Below are 16,669 nucleotides of genomic sequence, written 5' to 3'. Positions count from 1 at the left end.
AAAGAACGTAAAGGGATGTTGCCTAAAGAAATCCATTTATGGATTAAAGCAAGCTTCAAGACAGTGGTTCTTGAAGTTTGACAGTACAATAAGAAAGTTTGGGTTTTAAAGAGAATGTAGAGGACAATTGTATTTATGCAAAGTTTAAACATGGGAAATTTATTTTCCTAATCCTGCATGTGGGTAGCACCTTACTCGCTAGTAGTGGTGTTAATCTACTGTTGAAGAAGAAGCAGTTCTTGTCCTCAAGTTTCAATAAGAATGGTCTTGGTAAAGCATCATTCGTTCCAGGAATTGGAACTTACCAAGATAAAAGGAAAAGGGGTATTAGAACTATCTCCGGTGTATACTTAGAGAAGATTCTAAAGAAATAAAGTATATATGTGAATAAACCTGCGCCTGTTCCTATAGTCAAGGGTAATAGTTTTTGGAACTTTCAGTGTTTCAAGAATAAATGTGAGATCGATCAAATGGACATCCTATATGCTTCAGCTGTTGGAAGCTTACTGAATGCTTATAAGCAAGAACTTACCCTGACACAGTTTATGTATCCGGGATGTTTTTGGCAGAAGTCCAGTCCAGATATAGATCACTGGAATGGAGTTGAGAATGTTTTGTAATTGTGCAAAGATTTATAGGCCTCATGGTGAGTAAGAAAGAATAAGTACTCTCAAATAGTTGTGGGTACAAAAGTTAAATTTTGGCGAGATGTTTAGTGAAACCCACATAGTAGCTAACACTCGCAGTTGGAGTTTTATTGCGGAAAAGCTTCAAAGAAACAGTTATGGTGTCATCAAAGATGCATACCCATGGTATAGCTTGTTATGAGGCTTAAGAACAGGCGAAATGGTTAAAAGAACTTACACCCGGAATTGATAATGGTATACAACAGCAATAACCATTTAAGAAGTTCGCTCCTATAACAACAGGTTAAGTGTGCTGCCAAACACATTGACGTTAAAGTTATACGTTGTGAAGGAGAAAGTCCGGAATCATACTGAAAGTATTGAACATAAAAGTAACAAGCAAGTGCTTGCGGATCCGCGTACAAAAGGCTTACCACCCAGTGTGTTTGGAGAACACACAGTCGACATGGGTTTATGATATAGCCTATGATTTCCGGACAATAAAGGGTCCAAAAGTTAAAGAATCTGTTTCAGAACAGAGACGTGTATTGTAGCTGTTAAGTCTATCGGCGATTGACCGTGACGATGAAGCATGCTCTATGCACTAATCCGTGATGGAACAAATAAAAGTGAAAGGGATTAAAGTCAAAGTTCAAAGTTAAAGTATGAGTTGAGATCAAGGGGGAGAATGTTAGAATTGATCTCATCCGTCTTGACCCAACGGTCGAGACGGACCCCTTAACCGCGTCCTGATCGGGGACGTCCAGCCATCTAGTGGCTAGTGGGCCCCGTCGCACAGTGCCTATAAAGAGGAGGTGGGGGCAAACGGCTCTGGGTACGAGGTTCACCGCCGCCACAGCCCCACTGTCCTAACCCTAATCAGATCCAGAGGGTGGCACTGCCAGCGGCGGGAAGCGCCACTGCCTCCACCACCGCCGGTCTCCACAGCTACACCAAACGTCGCTGCCCGTGTGCAGATCTTCACCGACGAACCAGCGAAGGCAAGGAGCTCCTCCGATTGTCAGATGCTCCTACATCTCCCTCTCTCTTTCTGTCTCCTACTCCCGAAGCAAACTCTAGGTCTATGTGATTCAATTAGAAAAGAACTCACCCACTGGATACACTGCTAGATGATCCAAAGTCACTAACAATATTAACTCGAGAGAAGAATTTTGCCACCTTGTTGGACAATGGAAAGCACGCGTCCGAGTCGGGCGGCGAGTTAACTCGGATTCGGCGGCTATCTGTTAGAAATGCTAATAAAGATGTTGGCGTCCCGGAATCAATGGACATATCTCATACCCGCTCACTGTTTATCTTTGGCGGTGCTCTGCCGAAACTGTCCTTCGGGGATTTCATCTTTCTGAGGATACTGGACTTGGAGGGCTGCGACGACTTGGAGAACCGACATGTCATGGAGATTGCGGAGGGACATTCATCTAAGGTGCTTGAGCACGAGGGACACGGCCATACGCCAACTCCTTCACCAGATTTGCCAGCTACAGCACCTGGCAACGCTAAATCTTCGTGGCCCGTCAGAACAAGAGCTTCCTGCGAGCGTCATGTATCTTCACTCTTCAGAGGCTGAAACATCTGCTTTGTGATAAGATGAGGTTGCAGGAGTGGATCGGGAAGGTTGCGGAGCTTTCTCATTTGGCACGGCTTGACATTTTTCAGAGCAGAACAGTTGCCATGGAGGGACTTGGCAACCTTTCTGAACTGACAGAGCTGGGGATATGGTGGTCTCCTTGTGCAGGAGAATTCAACGATACCTAGAGATACGAGCAGTTTGCCTTCTCGATTTTATAAGAAACACATGGCTTTTCTATCAGCATTGACCAGTTCATGTGCCTCAAGCAAATTGAAATCAGAATCGACGGCAAGCAGGGTGTGGCGGGTGCGTCCAAGTTGTTCAAAGCCCAAAATATTGCTATCAGGAATGCTGCTGGACATTCAAATCTAACACATATCTTTCGCGTTCACACTGGTCTTTGAGCAAATTGGATATCCATTCAAATCTAACACATAACTTTTTTAAACTAACAAATCCACAATCTTTATTAGTAAATAGAGTTCCGGTCTCTGTAAAAACTAAAAAGTAAATACACAAAGTCATCATCAAACAAAAGCATATACACATGTAACCAAGACTTGATGTATGCAGGGCAGCATGCTTGATTCATGTTTTCTATATGGTAAAAGCAATATACATAGATGCGCTATTAGTAGCAGAGCCATATATAGACGCTGAAGCCAGTCGTCGCCATTATTACCAGTTTACCACGCATACGCCAATGCACGACAGCACGACCAAGTAACACCAAGACCAAAGATATAAAGGTTCATCATTCATGCATTTGCTCGTAGGAGGAGCTGGCAGCAGAGGTAGGTGCCTGCGGGTCGATGTACGTTTCCATTTGTGCCGAAACTGAAGTAGTGTCAAATGAGTTGAGATCTGGCAGTTGCTTGCCATGTTCCAGGACGGCCATTACTTGCTCCATGCTAGGCCGCTTGTTATTATCAAGGTAGGAGCACCAGAGCCCTAGGATGAGCACAGTCTCCATTTCGCTTATACTGAACTCGCCCTTTAACCTGTCATCAGCGGCCCGCAGGAGAGACCTGTTGATGTACAGCTGCCAGACTTTTTCCCTAATAAGCATACCGGCTTGCTCGCCGCAGGCGATCTCGAGCAGGAGGATGCCAAAGCTGTAGACGTCGGAGCTACGGCTGAACTCAACCATCCCGACGGGCTTCTTACACTGTGGATCTAGGTAAGCCTCGGTTCCTACAGGGATAGTGAGGATCCTTGAACTGTCAGAATTATCAACGATCCTCGATAGGCCGAAGTCAGCAAGCTTAGCATTGAAGTTGTCATCAAGAAGTATGTTGCTTGGCTTGATATCTCTGTGCAAGATGAAGGGATCACACTCATGGTGGAGATAAAGAAGGGCATATGCGATATCCTTCACTATCTTGTACCTGATTATAGATAGAAACACAGAGGTATGTAATAAACCTTAAAAGTTGTAATAATAAGAGAGATTCAATTGAAGTAAAGTACATATATATGCGAGGGAATGTACGTCTTATTGACCTTGTTTCCCATGGTAGTGTTTCCTCCTTGTGTAGGTTGTCGTGAAGGTTTCCCTTGGGTACCAATTCATAGACAAGGAAGAGCCTATTATTGGTTTTGTTCTTCCAGCACCAGCACATGAACTCAACAAAGTTGCAGCTGCTTCCCCTGCACCAACCAACGAGTTTGACGAGATTCTTGTGCTTTACAGAAGTGATAGCGTTGAGTTCGGCATAAAAATCGCTGTCGTTGTTTGGTCCTGGCACAACATTTGATTTATTCAGGATTTCCTTTACCGCTACATCACATCCCAATTTCTTCAAGTATCCTCTATAGACTACCCCAAAGAAACCTTGTCCGAGTTTCCTCTCTTCACTACAGGAAACCGGGACTTTGCCCAGTGCTGGAATCTTTGCCGAGTGCCAAATATCGGGCACTCGGCGAAACTTGGCACTCGGCAAATAGGTCTTTGCCGAGTGTCTGGCACTCGGCAAAATACGGCACTCGGCAAAGCCAAACTTTGCCCAGTGCCAGACACTCGGCAAAGTTGGGCACTCGGCAAAGTTGGGCACTGGGCACTCGGCAAAGTTGGGCACTCGGCAAAGAGGCGCCCGGGATAACGGTGCCCAACGCCGGCCTCTTTGCCGAGTGCCTTCTGTTTGGCACTCGGCAAAATATTGGCTTTGCCGAGTGCCTAGGGCTAGCACTCGGCAAAATATTCACTTTGCCGAGTGCCAAACCTTAGCACTCGGCAAAATATTTTTTTTTTGTTTTTTGCCACCAACTTTTTTTATTAGATTTTTATTTGTACCATGAACAACATGTTCAAATTTGGCACAATTTCATTGCTGTTTGCTATATTTCTTCACTTTATTTCGTTTTCTTGCAATTATCCGGAAAATGTAGGTTTGAACTGTAGGTGCATCGAATAATAGTTTTGATCCATTCCAAAAATGTTATTCTTGTTTGTTAGTGTCACTTTATGCTAAATCAAGGAACTGTCTCCGAATTTCGATCAACGTGCTCACGGGGCAACGTCGCGAACTTACGTGCGAGTGGTTATTTAATTCTATAAAATTCAAACGAACCCCGAAAATCATGAAACTTGGCGAGATGTCGTGATATCACATGCATATGCGGTGGTAAAAATTTGAAAACGTTTGGAGGGCGTCATCACGTATGGTGTTCACAAACCAGGACATCATCACATGTTGGAGGGCGTCATCACGTATGGTGTTCACAAACCAGGACATCATCACATGTGATATCACATGTGATGATGTCCTGGTTTGTGAACACCATACGTGATGACGCCCTCCAAACGTTTTCAAATTTTTACCACCGCATATGCATGTGATATCACGACATCTCGCCAAGTTTCATGATTTTCGGGATTCGTTTCAATTTTATAGAATTAAATAACCACTCGCACGCAAGTTCGCGACGTTGCCCCGTGAGCACGTTGATCGAAATTTGGAGACAGTTCCTTGATTTAGCATAAAGTGACACTAACAAACAAGAATAACATTTTTGGAATGGATCAAAACTATTATTCGATGCACCTACAGTTCAAACCTACATTTTTCGGAAAATTGCAAGAAAACGAAATAAAGTGAAGAAATATAGCAAACAGCAATGAAATTGTGCCAAATTTGAACATGTTGTTCATGGTACAAATACAAATCTAAGAAAAAAAGTTGGTGGCAAAAAACGAAAAAAAATTTATTTTGCCGAGTGCCAAGGTTTGGCACTCGGCAAAGTGAATATTTTGCCGAGTGCCAGCTCTAGGCACTCGGCAAAGCCAGGACAGGATTTTTTTTTAATTTTTTATTTCGCCGAGTGCCAGATCGGGGGCACTCGGCAAAATAGTTTCTTTGCCGAGTGCCCCGGATCTGGCACTCGGCAAAGAGGTTTGAAATATAAAAAAACCGGACACAACACACACCACGCACACACCAGACACGCACACACACGCGCGCCGTAGCCGCCCCGCCGCCGCGCCGGAGCCGCTGCGCCGCCGCCGCCGGAGCCGCCGCGCCGCAGCCGCCGGCTCCCCGCGCGCCCACCCCGCCGGCTCCCCGGCCCGCGCGCCCGCGCGCCTCGGCCTAGCGCCCGCCGCGCCCGCACGCCTCCGGCCCCGCGCCCGCCGCGCCCGTGCGCCCGCGCGCTCGCTGTAGGAAGGAGGAGGAGGTAGGAGGAAGAGGAGGAAGGAAAGCAGGAAGGAGAAGAAGGGGAGGAGGAAGAAGAAGAAAGAGAAGGGAGGAGAGAAGGAGAAGGGGAGAAGAGGAGAAGAAAGGTGCCGCCTCGGTTCGTCGACCCTCATGCCGTAGTGGTCGTCCCCGTTGTCATCGCCGGGCCTCGGTCTTCGCATTCTCGCTGGCAAGGTATGCCCTAATGTTAGTATTAGTTAGTAAGTAGTAGTGTTAGTAGTAGTAGTTAATTAGTAGTGTTAGTATTAGTTAGTAAGTCGTAGTGACAGTAGTAGTTGTAGTTGTTCATAGTTTTAGTGTTAGTAGTAGTTATTGTTGTATGTATGTGGTTGATGGCCTTCGTGCCTATGTTTGGTATACATGTGGTTGTTGGCCTTCGTGCCAATGTTTTCTGCAGGTTTTGGGAACCTCTCCGTGTAGGGGAGGTGCTGCCGAAATTTTCAATGGAGTCTAACCATTTGCCTTTTCTTTGCAGGACGAGGACCGTTGGGAGGCACTCGGTGACCCCGATCGTCTGCGTTGGCATTGCGGTTCTGCCTGCACCACATCGCCTCGCCACTGCAGCGACTCGCCACCGCCCCACTAGCCTGACCTCACCGACACCCTAGGTATAACCCATCTTGCATACTTGCATCTCGTGTAACCCTAGTTAGGCGTCTCCCATCCGAAAGAGATACGGTCGTTGGTATGCAGATCTTTGCATACCAAATTCTGTACCTGTTTCGGATTGTCCACGTTTTTTGGACAGCCCGCGGATGCGTAGATGGGTTGGTTTCCGTGGCCCGCTCCTGTCCGAGACAGAGTTTCGACACCACCTCCTCGTTGTTCTCCTGATACACAATCTCCCTGCCAGGACGTGTATCGGGAGAACAGCGGGGAGATGCTGCCGAAATTCTGTCTTGGATAGGAGCGGACCATGGAAGCCAACCTCATCTACGCATCCTCGGGTGGGATTAGGACCTATCCTTCACCTATTAGATGTATAGTAGGAACGCCTTGTGGATTTACCTGCAGTTTTTATTACTCGCTTACATATGCATGTGCCAGAGGATGGATAACCGTGAGTGGATGTACACGGGCCACGCAAGTATGACCCCAGAATGGATGACCAAGACCAATGCTTTCCTGGAGCATGCATTTGGTGAGGCTGCTAAAGGGTCAGCCCGGATGCCGTGTCCATGCAGCAGATGTGGGAACAAGAAAAGAAAAATTAAGAGGCCCGTGGGGGAAGATCTTATCAAGTATGGATTCACGACAAACTATACCCGCTGGATCCACCATGGTGAAGCCGATCGTATTAGAGAGGAGGTGGTGAGACAGCGTCTCGAGGATTATGATGGAGATGGCGGGGTAGCAGACTGGATGGATGACATTCAGCAGGCACGGTTCGGTGAAGGATTGGAGGAGAAGCCAGAGGAAAGCGCAAAGACGTTCTATGATATGTTGTCTTCAGCGCAGAAGCCCTTGCACGAAAAGACAACGGTATCGCAGCTGGATGCAATTGGACGCATCATGGGGTTGAAGTCGTAGTTTAGCATGAGTCGGGACAACTTCGATGGTATGTTGGCAGTTTTTGGATCCCTACTTCTGGAGGATCACATCCTGCCGAAGAACTTGTACGAGTCACAGAAACTTCTTCGTGCACTTAAGATGCCGTATGAGCAGATCCATGCTTGTCCGAATGGATGCGTCCTTTTTAGGAAAGATCACGAGGGAGCAACGCACTGTCCAAAGTGCAAATCCTCTAGGTACCTGGAGGTCGACACTAGTGATGGCAAGAAGGAACAGCTGAGTATCCCTACGAAGGTCCTACGGTACCTTCCTTTCATACCGAGGATCCAACGGTTGTACATGACAGAGGAGTCCGCGAAACAGATGACATGGCACAAAAATGGCAAAAGGTACAATCCGGACAAGATGGTACACCCATTGGATGGCGACGCCTGGACCCATTTCGATGGCATACATCGTGTTAAAGCTGAGGAGGCTCGCAATGTACGTGTAGCGTTGGCAACAGATGGGTTCAACCTGTATGGATTGTCCGCGGCCCCATACACTTGTTGGCCCGTGTTCGTGATACCCCTGAATCTCCCCCCCGGTGTCATCTTTCAACCCAAGAACGTATTTTTGTCGCTGATAATTCCTGGACATCCGGGGAACAATATGGGTGTGTTCATGGAGCTTGTGTTCGATGATTTGATCGATGCTTGGGAAAAGGGGGTACTGACATACGACCGAGCTACAAAGAGAAACTTCACAATGCATGTGTGGTACGACTACTCCCTGCATGACTTCCTGGCGTATGGCCTATTCTGCGGGTGGTGTGTTCACGGGAAGTTCCCATGCCCAATATGCAAGGCAGGTGTGAGGTTCACTTGACTGAAGAGTGGTGGCAAGTTTTCTTCGTTCGACCAACATCGTCAGTTCCTCCCCCTTGACCATCCATTCAGACGAGACATCAAGAACTTCACGAAAGGTGTTGAAGTCACCGATCCTGCACCTCAGATGATGACCGCTGCCGAGATCCGCGCTGAGATAGAGGCTCTCAAAGTTGATAAAGAGAAATGTTGTTTTGATGGATATGGTCAGTACCACATGTGGACTCATAAATTGGGCTTGACTAGGCTTCCCTATTTCAACGATCTTCTTCTTCCACACAACATTGATTTAATGCACACAGAGAAGAATATCGTCGAGGCGCTTTGGGGAACACTCATGGACATAGAAAAGTCTAAGGACAATGTTAAGGCAAGAGTGGACCTGGCAGCACTGTGCGATAGACCAAAGCAAGTGATGAAGACTCCCGCGCCTGGCAAGAAATGGAAAAGGACTTCGGTCGATTTCGTTTTGAAGAAGGACCAAAGGAGGGAAGTATGTCAGTGGGTTCAGTCGTTAATGTTCCCTGATGGGTATGCAGCGAATCTGAGGAGGGGAGTGAACGTGTCCACTTGCTGAGTGTTAGGGATGAAGAGTCATGACTTCCACATATGGATTGAGCGGCTCCTTCCAGCGATGACTAGAGGTTTCGTCCCCGAGCATGTGTGGCGCGTCCTGGCAGAGTTGAGCTATTTCTTTCGCCAGCTTTATACCAAAGAGCTATCTCGGGCCGTGATTGATGACTTAGAGAAAGTGGCACCTATGTTGCTCTGTAAGATGGAGAAGATCTTCCCACCCGGCTTCTTCCTCTCAATGCAGCATCTGATTTTGCACCTACCTCATGAGGCACGAATGGGGGGGCCCGTGCAAGCCCGTTGGTGCTATCCAATCGAGAGATGTCTAAAGGTTCTTCGGAAAAAGTGTAGAAATAAAGCCAGAATTGAGGCATCCATGGCAGAGGCATTCATTCTTGAGGAGGTGTCAAACTTCACAACATCATACTATAAGGATAGCCTTCCCAGCGTGCACAATCCAATCCCTTGTTACAACACCGACGAGAGGTCATCAAATCTCAGCCTTTTCAAAGGTCAACTTGGCAGGGCAAGCGCTTCGAGCACCAAGACCTTGCGGAATGATGAGTGGCGCACTATCATGTTGTATGTGTTGTTGAACCTTGACGAAGTGAACCCTTACGTGCAGTAAGTTCTCAATGAGCTTGTTACATACGCCGTCACTATCGTCTATCTATCCAACCCCCTTGTCTCTTGCTTTTTCAGGGAATTTCTGAATACATACTGGACAGGAAATAGGGATCCTTCCCCTCAAGAACAAGATAGTCTTCTCAAAGGTGGTGTGCCCGATTTCATTTCATGGTTCAAAAAGAAGGTACCATCCAATTCACATCGTTCCATCTGTGACATCCCACTTTGCTCCTACGAGCGAGTAATGATCTATCCGCCCTCACCTTATAGGCACGCACGGATGCGGAAATGGATGAAGAGTTGAAATAGGTTGTCAAAGGCTTCCCCTATAGGGTCAAGTCATTCACCGTATATGATGTGAATGGCTATCGCTTCCACACAAGAAGCCACGAGCTCAGTCGGCCCAATCGAAAAACCATGAATACTGGAGTTCGTACGCCCGGCACCGATGACCGCGACTACTACGGCATAGTCGAAGAAATATACGAGCTCAACTTTGAGCTTCGCGGAGGTCATAAGCCAGTCGTATTCAAATGCCATTGGTTCGATCCCAATGTCATGAGAAGAGCTCCTGAGATTGGACAAGTTGAAATTCGACAAGATTCCATCTATCAAGGAGACGATGTCTATATTGTGGCTCAACAGGCCACGCAAGTTTATTATCTTCCATGGGCATGCCAAAAAGATCCCACTCTTGAGGGTTGGTACCTTGCGCAGTTGGTATCACCGCATGGCAAAGTGCCTGTCCCAAACGATGAGGATTACAACTTTGACCCAAACACATATACAGGAGAGTTCTATCAACCCGAGGGGCTAGATGGCATGTTTCACATAGACATGTTTTCGCTGATGGGCATGGAAGTAGACAATGACATTGATGAGGACGATGGAGATGAGGACGATGGAGAAGAGGTGCAAAATGTCAAAGACTTAGCACTGCTTGAGCGATTACGGTTTGGCGTTGCCATTGATGACAACGATGGAGATGAGGCGGAAATGTTAGACAATATTGTTAGTGATGACGACACTTATGATCCGGCCACTGCCAATCCTGAAGATTATTTCTAATTCATGTAATACTATATTATTATTATTTTCTAGTTATGTTTCGTTCATTTTGCATCTCTATATTTGTCTATATTGTCAAAACTGGTTTACTCTTTGTATTTGCAGGCACTCGACAAAATGTCGGGCGGAAGGCGGACCTGGACCTGCAACTCGCTCTACGCGAGGACGACTCAGGATGCGGAGGCGGAGGCGTCGGCGAGGAGCCGTCCGGCCCGCCGCCCCCGCGGCCGTCCGAGGAGGGCGGTGCAGTCGTCTGTCGTCCCCCCGCCCGAGGAGGACCGGACGACGACCACTGACGACGAGGACCAGCAGCTGGCCCCCCAGACAGGAGGGGGTGACACTTCCTCTGGGGGGGTGGCGGGGGGTTCCACTTCGAGCACCTCATCGGCACCGTACTTGCGCGGGTCCTCGCAGCTCCCGACGCGGCCGATCCCGTTTCAGAGGAGGCCGGTGATTCGTCCCAAGGGCGACAAGTAAGTATCCATTCATTTTGCATCTCTTCTTGTTCATATGCTGAAAACCGAACTGCGGACTAACAATTCTTCTTACTGACTCCTGTAGGAACTGGGAACTTGTGTCCGGGGGCGATCATCGGCAGTGCAATGGGATCCTCGGCGGCCTGATCTGCCTGCACTACCCTGGTTTGGTCACCCACGCCCAGGTTGAGTCGCCTCCCTGGACGTGGGACCACTTCAACTCCGCCGTGGACGCCGTGTACAGCACCGTATAGGAGCGGATCAGGCGTGAGTTCTGGGTGAGTCTACATCACACTACATTGCTCAATACTATGGAATCATTAGACGTTCTTGAAATAATGAAAGGACACATGATGTCTGTATGCAGGACTTCTTCACGTTGGAGGAGGGGCATGACCCCGCCTGGGTGACGAAGGTGTAGGACAGGGCATGCAGGGGCCGAGTCACGGACCTGTACTACGAGGCGAGGCTGCAGTGCCACATCAACCACTCGTGCGACGTCCTTGGTCGGTACCCGGGGAAGAGCGAGGCCAGGACCATGACACTCACCAGGGAGCAGTACCTCGCAGTAAGTTATAAAACATTGTTACTGACTCATTCCATGAAGAATAGGTAGCCTTCATTTTATATTCTAACATTTCTAATACAATACTTGATGGCATGCAGATGTGTCCTTCTTGGTGCGCCAGGCACAGAGACTGTTGGGCGGCCATCGTGGACAAGTGGGTCTCCGATGAGTGGAGGGAGAGGCACGCCCTCCGTCGGGAGTGCCGCCTGTAGATGGGTGGGCCGGCGCACCACCAAGGCAACCGGCCCCTCAGTTCGTACGCCCAGGCCTGGGTACACGCTACGCACTTATTTATTTATTTGTTCTAACGCTCAATTCTCATTACTTCTAATCGTCTTTGTGTTTTCCTCGCAGTCCCAGTTGCATGATGGCCAGGAATGCAACGAGTTCATGGCGTACGCCATGGCACACAAGGGCAAGGCGATAGCCCCGGACACCGTCTACAACCCGGAGGACGGGCCCGAGGCGTACAACAACACGAGCGTCCACAGCAAGCTCACCGACTACGCCTCGGCGGCCCACGAGCGGTATGGGGAGGACTTCGACCCCGCCACCCAGCCCCTTGATACCGACCTCGTGATGAGGCTCGGAGGAGGGAAGCAGCACGGCTGGTACTGGATGGCCTCCAACATGGTCGACTCGACCTCTGTGCCCAACCTCGCCCAGATCCGAGCACAGAGCACGAGCTCCTCCGTCCCCATTCGACCTCGGCAGGCGAGCACACTGCAGCAGATGGCGGCACTCCAGGTTAGTTCTATTTCATTCGCCGTTCATTACTTTTACACATGTACCTTGCATTTGCATTGTTTAAACGTTGGTGATTGAGTATTGCAGGCCACTGTGGAGAGGATGGAGGCCGAGAGGGAGGCCGAGAGGGTCGAGAGGGAGAGGGAGAGGGCCCAGAGGGAGGCCGAGAGGGCCGAGTGGGAGGTCCTGAGGGCCCAGAGGGCGGCCGAGGCGCAGAGGATGCAGGACATGTTCTCATTCATGTCGAGCCTCGGCACCACTCTCCCGGGTGTGGTGGTGCCCCAGTCGCTGCTCGCTCCAGTTGTGCCTCCTACTCCTCCGGCTCTAGGCACTCCGGTGAGTATATATATATGGTTGATCAAGTCCTTTAGCTTGTGTAGATACTAATGAATTCAATTCTCCTTTGTGCAACAGTCGTCGGGTTCGAACCCGACTCCTTCGCCTCAGCACACACACCCCGGCTGGACAGGTCCACCACCGCATGGAGGTGCCCCTTCAGGCTCCCATTGGGATCAGTGGCAGTAGCTGGTGCCCCTTCATGTTTCATTGATTTTTCTTGATTTAGGACTTGTGTTGGATGAAGACTTCTTAGATGTTGTCATGGATTTGCACATTGGATGTGCGTGTGATGGATTATGCAAGAGGATGTGCTTGTGATGGATGTTGAATGTGCTTGTGATGTATTATGGATTATGTATGCGTTTTGTGTGATGCTAAATGCCTGTGTGCTGTCTCATGTATTATATATGAGTTTTGCGTGTTTGCTTTCGAAGGAAAGCAACAAACAAAAAAAATTGCAAATTTCCCAGCTTTGCCGAGTGCCAACACTCGGCAAAGAAGTCTTTGCCGAGTGCCAGGGGTGTGGCACTCGGCAAAGCTGGGAAAAAATGCCGCAAAAAACAGCCACTTCCCCAGTTTTGCCGAGTGCCACAGCCTGGCACTCGGCAAAGAGGTCAATTTTGCCGAGTGCCACAGCCTGGCACTCGGCAAAGAGGTACATTTTGCCGAGTGCCACAGCCTGGCACTCGGCAAAGAGGTCAATTTTGCCGAGTGCCAGATGGTACCACTCGGCAAAGACTATTTTTAAAAAGATTTTTTTTAAAAAAAATGTTTCTTTGCCGAGTGCTCAGCCCTGGCTCTCGGCAAACATTCAAATTTTGCCGAGTGCCAGTCCCTAGGCACTCGGCAAAGCCGGCGTTAAATGTTGACGGCAGTTATTTTTTTGCCGAGTGCGGGCTTGGCACTCAGCAAAGACTTTGCCGAGTGTCGATTTTTAGCACTCGGCAAAGAAATTTTTGCCGACAAAGTCTTTGCCGAGAGGCCTTTGCCGAGTGCGGCACTCGGCAAAGCCTTTGCCGAGTGCTTTCCTGGCTTTGCCGAGTGCCCCCAGCACTCGACAAAGAGGACGTCTGCAGTTGTGCTTCGCAGAAATTGTCTGTCGCGGCTGCCAAATCCTGATACTTGAACCGAGTAGGCCCCTGCTTCCCTTGCTTCTCAATGCCACGGTGTCTGTTTATCCACTTCCAGCAAGACAGGATAAGCCACACCACGACCACCAATAACACCAGTCCTCCAATAATAATCAATATAGTTGTCTTGTTGTCGCGACCTGTCATTGTGTGTACATATATCTATTATCTATCTATTATATTAATATAATAGAATTAAAAGGAATCCCACGTTCACCGAGAGGGTTAATGGGCCGGCACTATGCTGGCCCGATATGGCGATATGTCCCCGCTGTTGGATGTTCTCAATTAACCGAGAGCTGTTGGATTCACATAAAGTGCCATATATAAACATCAAAAACTCTAATTCGTCTCTCTCTCTCCTCTTCTCGGTCTTTCTCTTTTTCCCACACAAGGTGGAGTCGTCGTGGCCCCTACCGATGTGGGCGACCCCGTGGAGCACGCGCGACAGAGTCTACGCGGCTCCAATTCAATGAGCGGGCGACGACACGGCTCCACAAGCGGAGGCTGCGTGTCACGGCCCATGCAGCCCAATGCATGGGCGTCGTGGCAACCGGCAATGGTGACTTGGCAAGAGGTGCAGCCTCGGGCCAGCACGGGCACATAGTGCCACCATGCCCATAGTGTCAGCACGACATAGATAAGATGTCGTAGTGCCGTGCCTAGATCAAGATGTCGGCATGGCGTGGCGTGAATAAGACACTGTGACTAATAAACTAATAGTGCCACGTGCTAGTGTCGTACGTGCCACCTTTTTTATCATCTATAGGTAGAAGATAGGATGGGAGAAGACAACACCGGTCACTGGGTAGTGGAACCAATTTACTGCTCACACAAAAATGTATCACTACCAGAATCTCGAATTACCTTGAGGGCCAAGGATTTTCTTGAGTGCCAAAATCAAACCGCCAAGAAAAGTGCAGTTTTCTTGGCGGTGTACTGAACTTTCAAGGAATCATATATTCTTTGGGGGTTGAAGTAAACCACCAAGGAATATGGGTGTTTCCGGTTTCTAAGCACCTCCAAAGAAATTACTCATTTCCTTGAGTGTAATTGTAAATAGTCAAGGAAACTGCTTTTTTTCTTGAGTGTTATTCTTAACCGTCAAGGAGAATACCTATTTCTTTGGGTGCTATTCTAAACCGTCAAGTAAATTATTATTTTCTTGGGGTTATCAAATTTTTTTTGGAGATTGACACCCAATGAAATGCTTGTAAGTACTTGACATGTTTCTAAAATACAAATTATAATAATTGTGGTCTACATGATTCCTATGTGTCCCAACATAATTTTGACAAGAACTAGACACCTAATTCGTGTTATCTAGGACTTTCATTAATTTTCAAAGTGATTTGCTATTTTCTAAGGTTTAAGTGATTTTCTACGTGGTTCTAGAAAGTAACATCAACTTGAACTACACGTCATATCAAACAACACGTGCTTTTTTTGTCTAACTCCAAGATATGGGCTAAAGTGAAATTTATGAGCCAAAAGATATTTTTGTGATTTTTTGAATATTTTTAGAGGTACGGACAATTCAATTTAGAGTTACTTTGAATAAACACACCGAAATTCATTTAAACTATAGAAAATAGAAAATCTATTCAAAAAGTTTTAAAACTCTTCCACAATAACTTTATATATAGTATATTACATTTTTCATGTTACTTTAGAAGGATTTCCTACTTATTTTAAAACTAGACAAAACAACAATCTCACAATATTCAACCTAAAAATGAAGCCCGTATCATGGATGCAGCCCACCTCAGCCCATCTTAAAGCATGTTTCGCTCGTCCCATTGGATCAACCTTGGACGACTGAGATATGCCAGGCAATTACAAAACCCTAGTTGTGAGCCCTTGACTACCTCAACCACCTCTCAGATGCCGCCTACCCCGGCCACTCCTCTCTCGGTTCCAAATCCTTCATCTTCCAAGTCCTGACGATGCCACCACCTGTCCAAACAATGCGAGTTTGCAGGGGCATGCCCCTCTAGTGGTGCGTGCTGGTCTGGGGCGAGCCCTTCCGGCGGCGCGTGTAGGTCAAGGGTGAGCCCTTCTGGCAGCGCTTGCGGGTCAGGGGCAAGCCCCTCAAGCGGCGCTTGAAGGTCAGGGATGAGCTCCTTCGGCGGAGCTCAAAGGGAATGAGGAAGGAACAAAGTAGCATTAAGGAGCCTATTTGAAATCCCAAAGTAGTGATATTTTGACCCAGATAAAGTTGTATTGCTTGATCAGTTTTTCATTTTGGTGCATAATTTATATGTAATTGAATGTAAGTTTGTAAAATTCATATTGACACATTGAATCAATATCATGGTTGGGATCCATAATAAATAATCTATATGCATGTCATCGTGTGCCTGATTTTAGTGATTAGAATCTTGAAATATTATGGCAAGAATTTTTTTTGTTGGCAGTAAGCATTTACTTGAGGGCTAGCCTCCAAGGAAATCACAATTACCTTGGAAGTCAATGGCAGCCAAGGAATCACAATTTCCTTGGAGGTTAACGGCAGCCAAGAAAACAACTATTAACTTGGCAGTCTAGATAATTTTTTTGGGGTGTTGTTGGCCTTCAAGGAAATTAATTTACTTGGCGGCTGTAACATTTTCTTGGCCCTTTGGCGAATTAAGTATGGTCCTAATTTTCTTGGTGGCCAGCCTCCAAGAAAATCATCCTTTGAGTGCCAAAACCGCCAAGGAAATTAATGTCCCTTATCTTCTATCTAGTGAATTTGCTTGACGGTTTGTGGCCAAGAACCATTTCCTTGGCGGTTTAAGCTCTTTTCTTGGCGGTTTTGGGCATTCAAGGCAAATCCGGATTTGTCGTAGTGTATAAACCTGCTAGAGAAACT

At 47.7% G+C, this 16,669-nt stretch overlaps 2 protein-coding genes and 1 pseudogene across 2 annotated transcripts; 2 read left to right on the top strand and 1 right to left on the bottom strand.

Moving 5' to 3' along the window:
• Positions 1–2,707: 2,707 nt before the first annotated feature.
• LOC136483070 (L-type lectin-domain containing receptor kinase S.7-like) lies at positions 2,708–4,014 on the bottom strand. Its single transcript, XM_066480182.1, has 2 exons — positions 3,721–4,014; positions 2,708–3,605 (listed from the first exon to the last, which is right to left on the bottom strand). Exons 1-2 carry the CDS (start codon positions 3,837–3,839, stop codon positions 2,972–2,974), a joined length of 753 nt encoding a protein of 250 aa, XP_066336279.1. The 5' UTR covers positions 3,840–4,014; the 3' UTR covers positions 2,708–2,971.
• A 2,812-nt stretch (positions 4,015–6,826) lies between these two features.
• Positions 6,827–7,673, top strand: LOC136483069 (uncharacterized; annotated as a pseudogene).
• Positions 7,674–11,463: 3,790 nt separating this feature from the next.
• On the top strand, positions 11,464–12,871 carry LOC136481072 (uncharacterized). The gene is made up of 4 exons (XM_066478450.1): positions 11,464–11,599; positions 11,698–12,346; positions 12,434–12,682; positions 12,761–12,871. The coding sequence occupies exons 2-4, from the start codon at positions 11,765–11,767 to the stop codon at positions 12,869–12,871; spliced, it is 942 nt and encodes a 313-aa protein (XP_066334547.1). The 5' UTR covers positions 11,464–11,599; positions 11,698–11,764.
• The last annotated feature ends 3,798 nt before the right edge of the window (positions 12,872–16,669 follow it).

The sequence above is a fragment of the Miscanthus floridulus genome, chromosome 9 (genome assembly GCF_019320115.1).
Source record: "Miscanthus floridulus cultivar M001 chromosome 9, ASM1932011v1, whole genome shotgun sequence".
In the NCBI taxonomy this organism is placed as follows: domain Eukaryota; kingdom Viridiplantae; phylum Streptophyta; class Magnoliopsida; order Poales; family Poaceae; genus Miscanthus; species Miscanthus floridulus.
This window is presented reverse-complemented; position numbering and strand designations above follow the sequence as displayed.